Genomic DNA, 12,724 nt, shown 5'->3' on the forward strand with positions numbered 1-12,724 from the left:
AAATCACAGTAGTCGGTCACTATTCAAACGTATTATAGCCTTTCATGTATTACTTTATCTATTCATTTGACACTCATCATCAAGTGATGTCTTCCTTTGGTAGCCCGGGTAAGTACAGTGTTTGTTGCCACTATAGTAGCAGTCAGCCTGTTGCTGAAAGAAAAACCCAACAACGTAAATCACGCCTCCTACGTCCTGGGAATCCCTGATGATAACACTCATCAACTACCGTATGCATATAGTAATTTATTATAAATTTAACAGCTACGACCAGATGTCAATTTGCACAAATTTATTTGATATATACATGAAATGATAATTATTTTGACGATCAATATATTTAGGACATTGTCAATCCATTCACTGCACTTCTCTGTCGCTGTCTGCTACGTCAGTCGAGTATCTCGCGAGAGTCCGATGTACCATGATGTTGGCCGCTGTTCTCAGGTGGGGGCTTATTCATTTAGGAGTTTGCTATATCGTGTCCGAATGGGAACAACCAGGTAAGATGCTCTAAGAAATATTGTTTAATTGAACTTTTAAAAAATTCAGATATTAAGAAATTAATACAAGCATGTTCAAGTTAATAATGACCTTTTAATTCTTTTGAAATATTCGATCAGAATCACAATAAACAAGATAAATAGCGTTTGATGTTGCACAAGTTCCTGTCATTGTTTGACATGAACAATTCCTGTAGGACTGATTATTGGTAACGCCGGATCTTTCTAAACTTCATAGATTAATTATAATTTTAAAAAAATGAAATTATAGCTCATCAATAATACAGATAAAATTGTAAAACAAGAATAATATACATTGTATAATGCAATAGATGGGCAATTTCCGGTTTCCATTTTATAAATTGAAATTGTATGCTTCGTCTTTACATCAAGAAAAAACCCCACTTAATTTTCATTGGGCGAGATAAAGTGAAGGTTGTCTTGGGAAGCGTTCAGGCATTCCGGACAAAGTCGTTAACTCAACAATGGTCCGTTCTGTATTGTAATTTAGTCAATCATTTCTGATATTACATCCTAGTAAGTGCCTATAACAGCCACTGTTAATTGTAAACTGAGATCAAATGTTTAAACGAGAGGTCAATGGGCCACATCAATCTCTTTATCATTGGCATTTTCTCGATTTATATAAATTAGTACTGAATTGAATAATGCATAACTATGTTTGCATATTTCATATGTGGTTTATTTTTCTAAATTTCCCCATTACATTCATAGATAACACTTAAAAAAGCATTCTTGTGGACATGACATAGTCCAGCGGCCCAAAGTTTGAATAATGGTATTTGCATATTAATATGGCATAGTATGCCCTGCAGCTTGTTACTTTAAAGAATACATCAGTATCGTACATACGACTATCGGCCCCCAAGTAGTGACTCCATCCCGGCCCCAGAGGTCATAGATTGAACAAACTGGAATATTCACTTGTTGGAGATGCTTGTATTGGGATACACTGATGGACTTCAATGTCTTGTGGTTCTTGAGAAGAAAGTCATACACAACTGGTGCTTTTTCATTTGCATTTGTATATAAATCTTGTAACACCCCTCCCCCATTGTGATTGTGACCCTGAATGGACTTCATAGTTTGAAGATAGTTGAATGTATAGTATATAAGAAAGTTTTTATATAAGTTTTATGTTTTCTGGCTAAGTCGTTCTTGAAATATCTAAAACATCCCTCCATATTTTCACTGTATCTTGATTACGTACCTCCTTGGGAAGGGATATAATCCTTTACTTTAAACAGATTGTATTATCTCCATCCATAGATACTTTAGTTGAATTTGACTCTGTGGCTCGTGAGAAGATGGCAATGTGAAAAGTGTTCAACAGAATGAAAGACATATATACATTACTTGTTAATGCTCGTATAAATGATTCTAATACATTTACATAAAAACGTACTTAATACATTTGTATGTCGTCTGATTCAATATGAATATGAATTAGCAGTTTGAGTAGATGTTTTCTATTTCTTTTTTCGTAACGTTAAATGTACCATTACTAACATACACCTTCTTCATTGTAATGAGTTCTGCTTGTTCCATAAAGTTACATTGAAAACAGGGGAAACTATTTTGATTAAGCATTACCCCCAAGATCCATCTCAACAGGAATTATATGACCGATTCGAACACTCTTTTGTATAGTTTGTACAGACACCGGTTTATCTGGCAGGTCTTCTTTTTCTAGAACAACACCATGCTCTTGTCGATGTGTAGATTCTAGTAGTGTTCCCATAATTACATTATGGCCAAACTGGCGGAACCGCAACAGGGATGCGATGTAACATTAAAATATATAATTCATGGGGAAATTAAAAAATCACCAGGACTAAGTTTCACAAAAACAATAGACTCGTGTGAAGTCTGGATTAAGTTTGTTCATATCCTGGAGCCGAGCTTGGGTTACACCAGTGTGCAGATCGGTTTTTATTATTATAAAATATCTTTCCCCACGACGTAAGATTATGTACATGAACACTGTTTAATCAGATTCAAGTTTGTTCAGACCAGGATATACATGTACTATAGTAGGATTCCAAAGGGAAAATGACCGACTGTAGAAATAAAATTCATTTTAAAATTCATCTGAGGTTAGTGATACTTTATAAAAAAAAATATTTCAAATGCAGTGTGTATCTTGTATGATCCTCTTAAATTTACGTCAAATGACTGTATCCCATTTCCATTCTCAATGACCGTGTAGCGTGTGACATTTGATAGCGTGGCGAGGTTTCGTTTCGTTTCGGTAGATTTCGTTCGTTTCGTTTCGATTTGGTTTCGCACTTTACAGGTACCCAGTTAGATTTGGTTTCGCGGGTCGTGAGTTCAACCCCCGGTAGGGGCGGAACCCACTTCCGAATAAAACGAATTTTTCTGTGCTCGGTATCAAAATTACACATTTCTTCATTTCGAAAAGAATGTTTATTTTTAAGAATTCATTGATATATATATATATATATATATATATATATATATATATATATATATATAGTCGCTATGTTACTAAATGTAAAGATTCTGAAGATTTGAAATGAAAGCGCTAGAGCTTTACTAAACGTCTTCGTGTATCATGTTTATTTTTTACCTATATATATATATATATATATATATATATTGACTGGTAGCTCAGTGGTGGAACGTTCGCTTCGTGACCCGGGGGGGGGGGGGGGGGGGGTCGTAACTTTGAGCTCCGTTCGTGCCATTCATCTGATTCTAATGAATCGTGCTGACAAACCTAAGGTGTAAACGAAAGTAGTGATTGCTCCTACGTCAAACGCTCGGCATTTAGAAGTGAGAACCACGGGTCTTTCGGATATCACCTCAGAACGGAGGTTCTGTGTTGCGGCAGGAGTTGGCATGTTAATGAACCCTTCGCTGGTACGGCACTGAGCGCTAAACATAGGTCTATTTGTGGTACTTCACCTACAGCTGGTGAGTTTTCAATTTGACGGGGCGTAAAAAAAGACCAACCATCCACTGCAAGTTACATCATTCCGTTAGTGTGTGTTCTCGCTCATTTAGTCTGACTATCGTTTCTGTACTATGATGTCTAAACAATGCTATGGGAGAAACAAAGATTTGTTCGTTAGTTACCGGTTTTCCTTTAACTCACTGCTATTATTTTAATATCTTTTTGGGAAAAAAAATGACAATTGCGTCTTATCTGAATAGAAAAAAAAAGAACGAACCCGAGATGGAAACATCAGTCGTTTACTACTTTTGTGAAAATTCCGTTGGTAAGGTATAACTCTCTCTCTCTCTCTCTCTCTCTCTCTCTCTCTCTTGAGACTTGCAGCAGTACAGACCAGGCCTCAAGATCATAAACTGGTAATACAGCAGACTCCCGACATAAGCCCCCTCCTTACGTTTTACTTGAATATCAGTTGTAGATAGATGCCACCGTGGATTATATCTGAAAGTATCAACAGATGTCAAACATTTTCACAAAGTCAATAAACACAGAGAGGTCTTTTGATCTCGGTAAATGAGTTTATAAGTTGAGAACTGAAGTACAATTTTTATATCATAGAAGCTACAGATAGCGTTAACACAACATTTGACATTTGTAAACTTTATGTTATATTTTGATGACGTACCTGTATAGATGGTAACAAAAACCCCATCTCATTATAAATAACTAAAACGACTGAACGGTCTGTAGTCGTATCATTTTCCGCTTTGAATTAATGAACGGAATTACGGATGACTACAATCAGTTTCGGGGAAATGTCATTGACAAAAACACTACAAGATATTTGGTTTACTGTTTAATTACACAAATTGTAGATAATAAATGTATATAGGTTTAATGATAATAATTATTTATGAAGTCGGACATACAAACAATATGAACATAAGCGTTAACATTATTACTACATGTAGTTATATAACGACTGGCACGGATGTTGGCGCTAGGGGGTAATTTTGTGGGATGAAATCGGAGTACCCGGAGGAAACCCACGTGACCGAGCGGTCGATCACCGTACTCTTTCACATACTACCGCTGGCGATCACTGAGATCAACTTCAGGAGCGAGTGCGCTAATCACTGAGCTACCCGAACACCCGATACATGATTAAATCTTTTTAACTACATCTAAATACTTTTTAACACATCAAGGTTTATTGTGAATTTTACAATCTAATAAAGTATACATGTAACATCAGAGATAAATGATATATTTTTTCATCGTTGCACGATTCTGCAGTCATTGCCACTATAAATCATACAACTCTTATTGCTTCTGACTATTAAGTCAACTTGTGAAAATTTCTAGTTAGCTACATGTACAATGTATAAGAAGTGAGATGAGAAAGTTTTAAGAGAATACAAAAGAAGTTATTGTTCATTATTGTAGTGTGCCCATTCGTAAAATGCCAAAACTCTGGGGTGCTGGACCGAAACACGTGCCAATGTCACTGTCCCACGAGCCATTTTGGATTTTTCTGTGAAAAGGGTGAGTATAACAAGGGGCAGTACCTGATAGAGCGACACTACCCGAATTAATCAAATATTTAACATTCATTAAGTTTGTATCAAATGAAATAATAATGTTACTTTGACTGAGGTCTTGCACGTCGAACTGTCGAATTGAAATTCTTGAAAGTATTAGCAAGTTTTGAACAATATAGTACTACTTTTTATTTATCATCTCTATCGACACTACAGTGGCATTAGGCGAGGTATTCCAAACACACTGTGGTAAGTAATTCTAGTGAAGAAACCGTAAGTTTGGGATCGAAGAAGAAATTTGATACTGCTGAAATGATTTATATTAAAGATTACAATTTGATTAAAATGTTTTTCCTTGCATAAAATTATTTCTTTTCTTCTGTACAAATTTCCCAATGTATAGATAAACGAGATACCAATCCACACATCTGTGTTCATTATACTTTCTCTATCGATGCTTAGCCGTGCTTGGTACGTACACTGGTAAATATGGGCCTTTGATTGATGACCGTCTGAAATATTAATATTGACTAGAAGTGTGTATCTAGCAAACACGTTCAACGACAAGATCATATCACATTATCTGACAAAAATGCCTTATCTTATTTATTCAAATACATGTATTTCAAAGTTCTATACAAATGTCTAAATATGAGAACATTAAAAATGTAAAATACCATCAGTTTATGTTTACTAGCATGATAACATTTTTACCAATAAATCTTTGGTGGTTATCAAAGCCAACTTAAAGACCTAGCTCATTTAAATGTATAATATCCACAAGGAACAATTATGTGCTAAACTTTTCCGTCCAAAATCTCAAACGACTACAGCCAAATCTGGTATTCATTTTGTAGATTTCATTACGTTAATGATATATTAAAATCATTTATCAGATTTAAATTGTATCGAATTATTGAACAATAAAGCTACTTCCCATAATTGAAATTGACAACATCTGTCATTGTCCTGTGACCTATTGGGATTATGGATACGAGTTATGTAATCAGTAACTGCAATCCAATCCATTATGTTTATTAGAATATAAGAAATATTCATAATCACTATAATCAAAAGTCGACTTCATTGAGCAAAATTTTATTTAATAAAAAGGAAGCATATAGAAACTAAGTATTACGATGTCTTTCAGTGAGTTTCTCGACTTGGGAGGAATACCCTATTTTGTCCAATTTCATCTAGAATACTATAAACTGTTTATGTCTAATAATGAAATACTGAGTTGAGAACATTTTCTACATGAAAACAAGGGTTAATGGTACTTTTCCCATTTCCAGATGTTGCCCAAATGATGTATAAGTGTTGATAATACTGGATTTTGTCAATTGAAGTATTGCAACATTGATTTTGGCAATTAAACAATAGATATAACAACAGGAAATGTTAAATTCATAATGCATTTAACGTTGCTCTCTCAAATCAACTTTTTGTATTTGTTGCATTAATGTATTTGGTTAAAATCCTTAAAATGGGCATCAAATTACCTTATTGAAACAAAATGTGACCTAAATCTGATTCTTTATAATACAGTGTCAATTAAGAAAACAATGTAAGCAGTCTGGATGTTAAACTTATTTAAATATCATGACTTTAGTACAGTAATTTGTAAATTCGGTAATGTTGAGAATCAATGCATTTCATTTTTATTTCAAGCTTTTGAAATCTGATTTACACAGACATGGCCTTTGTAACAATATTAGCACAAGGAAGAATTGTTTTAGCATACTAAAACTGATGTCTCCCCTTCCATTTTCCACAGTTCTTTAAACAGTTTATAAGGATCATTTTTAAAGTGGAAAATTAAGAGTAACGATACATAACAGTCACCTATATGTATGCGTGCTTCAACCAAGAAACATATGATAGTAAATTAAACTTACCAACATACCAAATATCAAAAGCCTCTGTCAAAAGACAAATAACTTATGGTCCGGACACAAAAATGCCCAAAAATTCTATTATTTGACCTTTTCATGCAAGGTGAAGATAACGAACAGTGATCAATCTCATAACTCCTATAAGCAATACAAAATAGATAGTTGGGCGAACACGGACCCCTGGACACACCAGAGGTGGGATCAGGTGCCTAGGAGGAGTAAGCACCCCCTGTTGACCGGTCACACCCGCCGCGAGCCCTATATCTTGATCAGGTAAACGGAGTTATCCGCAGTCAAAATCAGTGTGCCAAGAACGGCTTAACAATCGGTATCAATGCGAGGTTGTATAAAATGTCAAAGATCATCAAAAAGGCACATGATACATTGTCCTATCGTGCTATGCCCACATTCCAAATTTCAAGGGCCTATGTCAAAAGACAAAAATGTTAGGGTCCGAACAAAAACAAAAAGCCCAAAACATTTCAATCATTTGACCTTCACATAAAAAGTCAAGGTCAAAGGTAATCAAAAATGGCATGAGACACACTTGTCTTATCATGACAAAGGCATATGTCAAAAGACAAAAAAGTTCTGGTCTGGCCCAAAAACAAAGCCCAAAATTAAATTATTTGACCTTTACATAAAAGGTCAAAGAAGAATAATATTTCACACTAGAACTATATATCACCCATCTGGGAAGGGCATAATAATTCAAACTATATCTTAAGTAATGTTCGCTTCATGATCGGGAGGTCGTGAGTTTAAACCCCACTCGTCTCATGGCCTTTCAAACCGAAAACGTTTAAGCATGCAGCGATTGCTCCTTTGCCTTGCAAACGCTCGGCATTTAGGGGTGTACCTATTCTCTTTAGAGAAGTCGAGAGGCATAGCCTACATCGACTTCTCTTCGCAAGCATTCATGTTTTGATTCTGGAAAACGTGTAAATGCCGGAGTCGGTGACGGTTTATGCTTCGACCGACGTTTCGACTCAGATGTGCCTGGATTTACGCAATAGACAAGTTGTTTTCAAACATTTAACAGTAATGCTCAAAACTGTCACAAAGAAATCAACACATATTTGCTTTTAATCCATTTTCAACATGTCTCCTGTCCCGGGTTTACGTTAACTGGTCTTGGGAGCTGTCACAATAGGGGACCAGTTAAGAGAAAAGCAGGCTGACGTAATCAGAGTTGTGATTTAAACCCGGGACAGGGGCATGTTGAAAATGGATTAAAAGCAAGTAAGTGTTAATTTCCTTGCGACGGTTTTGTGCATCGCTGTTAAATGTTTGAAAACAACTTGTCTATTGCGTAAATCCAGGCACATCTGAGTCGAAACGTCGGTCGAAGCATAAACCGTCACCGACTCCGGCATTTACACGTTTTCCAGAATCAAAACATGAATGCTTGCGAAGAGAAGTCGATGAAGGCTATGCCTATCGACTTTTCTAAAGAGAATAGGGTGTACCCGGCATTTAGAAGTGAGAGTCACGGGAGAGAGGCCTTTATAGAATTATCGCTGTTACGTACGGTCCTGAGGGCTAAGCATATTAGGTCTATATTTGTGGCATTTCACCTACAGCGGTAAATGTCTTGATATGAGTGAAACCTTCTCAAAGGGACATACGAGAAACAAATAAATAAACAAACAAACTGGAAGTCCTATTTGTATGCTAGTCCTAAACTGGGACTCGAGTTGAATAGGGAGATTATTGATGCCGTAAATAATTAAGGTACTATACACTCGTACTGTTATGGGAAGAAAGTGTGTTAGTTTTAATTTTGACTTAGAATATCTAATTCAGTCATGAATAAGTTATTTACAACTGTAAAATGAATTTCACTTGTGGTCATATTTAAGACTAATATTGTTAACTTTAAAGGCTGATCAGTTGTATTATGATATGTAAAGCTAACATGCCGGACAATATGGAAACGTGATGTAGATAGTTTGAGGGGGAAATATATCTACCTTTAGTTATCATCTTTGAACTGTATTAAGGAAAATTCTTGAAAAAAGTCTAAGGCGCATCTTCATATATCCGATAACACATCTTTGTTCTGATAATTCTGCGTCTCCTACCCCTGGGAGGACCGGTCGCCGTCTTCACTGGAGACCCGGTAATTTTCATGATATCAGGAAATGGAACAATAAAACATCACCTTCATCAATTAATTAATTAATTTCCGTTTCTTTCTTGCACTTACTTCAAGTAGGCACACACGCAATATTGCATTTTTGTTTCGTCTTTGAACTTACACTTTATCATATTAATTGTAGTATTATTTTTTTTAAAAATCAGTACTCAGTTACATTTTATGTTAGGAATGATTCAACCTCACTTAAAATGAATGAATAATGGTGTTATTTAGAATTGAACTAGAGCTTGCTCTCATTTTCCTGTGTAGAAAGATCAAAAGATGTGTGATAGGAAAAACCACTCACATGAAATACAGCAGTAACCATTATCAATATATATTACATGATTACAACGTTTTTCAACATTTACAAAATTCCAAACAGTGGGTGGGATGAATTAAAACTGACGTCATTTTTTGAGTCATGTAATCCATCATATAAGTTTATACTGATATCAAAACTACATGTATGAAACTGTGTAGAGTGTTACAGCATTTTTGTTGGATATCATTTCCTACATCAATGAAGATTTTCAGAATATTTCTTTGTTACACATATATTGTATAAAGTCAACGGACAAGAATCCTAGTTTTGAAGATGTTTTTCTTCTGCACGCGTGGCTCCTGTATCGATAAAGATGTTTTTCTTCTGCACGCGCGGCTCCCGTATCGATAAAGATGTTTTTCTTCTGCACGCGTGGCTCCTATATCGATAAAGATGTTTTTCTTCTGCACGCGTGGCTCCTGTATCGATAAAGATGTTTTTCTTCTGCACGCGCGGCTCCCGTATTGATAAAGATGCCATTCCTCATGGTTTGTTTTACGCCCAGGGCTACGAGAATTTTTCACTCATATTGTGACGCCAAAAACAATAGGTAAAGTCACAGGCAATTGCATCGCTTGGGGGTTGAATTTACTATATAAAGAGTACTCTTAATATAGTAAATTCAACCCTCAAGCGATGCAATTGCCTGAGGGTAAAGTTTGTGTTTGGCGCTCAGGGCCGTGATACTGAATGTTATTTGATTAACGTGCCAACGCCTGTCCGACAAGGAGCAAGGCGTTTTTGAAGGCACATTCGAGAGACTCACGAGTTTCACTTCTAATTGCCTTTACCTTTACTTCACCGGCCATGGCACGAGCATGTCTATTCCTCAAGTAAAACGAAATAAAAATCTTATTCATTATATCACGAACAGCAGTGATTGGATTGTAACTTTGTAAAGGGGAAGTCGTGAGTAGAGCCGCATGACCGTGTCAAACCTAAGACGTAACTAGAGAAAATGAATGCTCCCTCACTAAACGGCTATGTAAAAGTGAGATTCAAATGAATAATGAAGGCAATCTACTTCTTTATATAAACATTTCAATTCCTCACATCATTTCATCGTGTCTTTGAGGGTCAGATTAACAGTCCAACTTTAACTATCCCATTTCGTAGACAATGCGAAAATTACTGGATTAAGACTGGGTGCAACGACAAGGTAGATAATGGGGGAAATCTTGACTAGTTCACCAGGAAATAGCGTGAATGTGACATTTCCAAATACACAAAGACGTAATCGTAGCCATGGACATCGTTCGTACAAAATACTAAATATGCACGATGTCTCATTTGATTCACTTTTACCTTACGTCAACAGACTGCATCATATTAGCACAAACGTTACTCCGTTTCATTGAATGGGTTATTTGAAGAAGCTAAAGCTAGTCCATACTTGGATTTTTCAACATCAGAATGCAGACTGAATTATGTGATTATGGATGTTTCCCATCACAGGCTTTGAAGTTTGTTATGGATAATGATCCTTTCCTGATCACGCCGTCTGTTCTCTATACTGTAATTTACTAACAAAGGATTAGATTTTTTTGCCAACATAAGCAGCATAATTCGTAACAAAAATGCTCAGACTTGTTTTTCATCATACCTCAAATTCAATTCTATTCCCTGTATTTACTACAAATAATTACATACTTCTATTATTACATCCAAACTTTTAAGTTACAAACTTTACAGTGCCTAAATATAGATAATCTTATACAGTATCCACCTACATGTTCTTGTTCTTTTTTCAGCTGTAGTCAAGCTGAGCATGTCATCACCGGTAACGCCGATATAGTTGGAATTGACGAACAGAAGTCACTTTTTTTGCAAGGTCTCAGATTCAGAGAACCCCGATCTTTCAATTGGCACAGGAACTTCATCTCTATTATGAATTCTGTCGAAAATTGTGCCAGACTATGGGCTAGATATGAAGAAAAGCTTGACATCTTTTTAGAAAAGATTAAAAGTACAAGACCATGTTTCAATTTTAAACATATTTAATATACCAGTCCATTGAACGAAAGAATATGAATTACAATACCTATATTGGATTCCAAAACTGCATAAATACCCTTACAAACAGAGATACATTGTAGGATCCAGTAAATGCCTACCAGGCCCCTACATTTACTCCTCATGAAAATATTAACTGCTGTGAAAGAGAAGCTTGAGGCGTATTGTGGAAACACATATGCTAGAAGTGGTGTAAATCAAACACCTCTGGTATATCCAAAGAACCGTGTTTGCCCAACTCTTAATTTTGTATTCCTTATAGGAGTTGTGAGATTGATCACTGTTCGTTATCTTCACATTTTCATCCTTCAAAATTCAACAACAACAAAACGTTTAGAAATCACGAAACTTCTCCCAATCAATAACATCAAAACATACGACTATTAAATACTTTACACGATTGTTCCTCATGATAAATTAAAGACCAGGCTTTTCAATATCATAGATAGCTGTTTCGTCAATAAAGATGGAACACTGAAATATTAATACATTGTATCTTGTGCTCAGTCATCCAAAAATTGCTTTGTTTACACGTGATTCTACGCGCAAGTGCTCTGAAGATGATACTAAGAAAGTGCTGAAGTTCCTCATATATACTTAGTCTTTGATGATCAGATCTTCCAACAGACTGTTGGAAATCCTTTGGGCACAATTTGTGCTCCATTTTTAGTTGATCTGTTTTTGTATTCTTCTGGGACATAATTAATTCAAAAGCTTCCACCCTAGAAGAAAGAATCTCTTGCCATGGCTTTGAACTCGACATTCAGATACCGGGTATATCAACGTTATCAGTTAACGATACTCAGTTTCATTGATATGTCGATAAGGTAATATATACATACCAGTGAACTCAAAATAGAGAACACATTAGAGTATTTCATATCTGCTTTATATTTGGATATTGTATTTAACAAAGATGTCAAGGGCAAACCAAGAACACAACATTATGACAAACGACAGTTTGTGTTTCATACCTATTGTTAGACAGCTTATACATACAGATTTTCACTACGGATCACTCCGTTTACCTGATCAAGCTATAGGGTTCACGACGGGTGTGACCGGTCAACAGGGGATGCTTACTCCTGCTAGGTACCTGATCCCACCACTGGTGTACCCAGGGATCCGTGTTTGCCTAACTCTTAATTTTGTAATAGGATTCATGGGATTGATCACTGTTCGTTATTCAAGGGTCTTTTCGTGGATCCTATGTAGCATTTGCACGTTAAAGAACCCTCACTGAGTGCTAAACATATTTCTTAATTTGTGGTACTTCACCTACAACATGTGACATATCAAACGAATAAAACATAATGGGCAGCAAACTTTGTACTAATTTATGACACTCACACGTTGAAAAATTGAACAG

General features: G+C 35.8%; 1 protein-coding gene across 1 annotated transcript in view; it reads left to right on the plus strand.

Moving 5' to 3' along the window:
* Nucleotides 1-279: 279 nt before the first annotated feature.
* LOC125653271 (uncharacterized) overlaps nucleotides 280-12,724 on the plus strand; it is a 38,307-nt gene continuing 25,862 nt past the window's right edge. Inside the window, exons 1-2 of the mRNA XM_048882652.2 lie at nucleotides 280-503; nucleotides 4,888-4,986. Of these exons, the coding sequence (XP_048738609.2) occupies nucleotides 425-503; nucleotides 4,888-4,986 (178 nt within the window). The 5' untranslated portion in view covers nucleotides 280-424. The remainder of the gene's footprint in view (nucleotides 504-4,887; nucleotides 4,987-12,724) is intronic.

This window comes from Ostrea edulis, chromosome 7 (assembly GCF_947568905.1).
Source record: "Ostrea edulis chromosome 7, xbOstEdul1.1, whole genome shotgun sequence".
In the NCBI taxonomy this organism is placed as follows: Eukaryota; Metazoa; Mollusca; class Bivalvia; order Ostreida; family Ostreidae; genus Ostrea; species Ostrea edulis.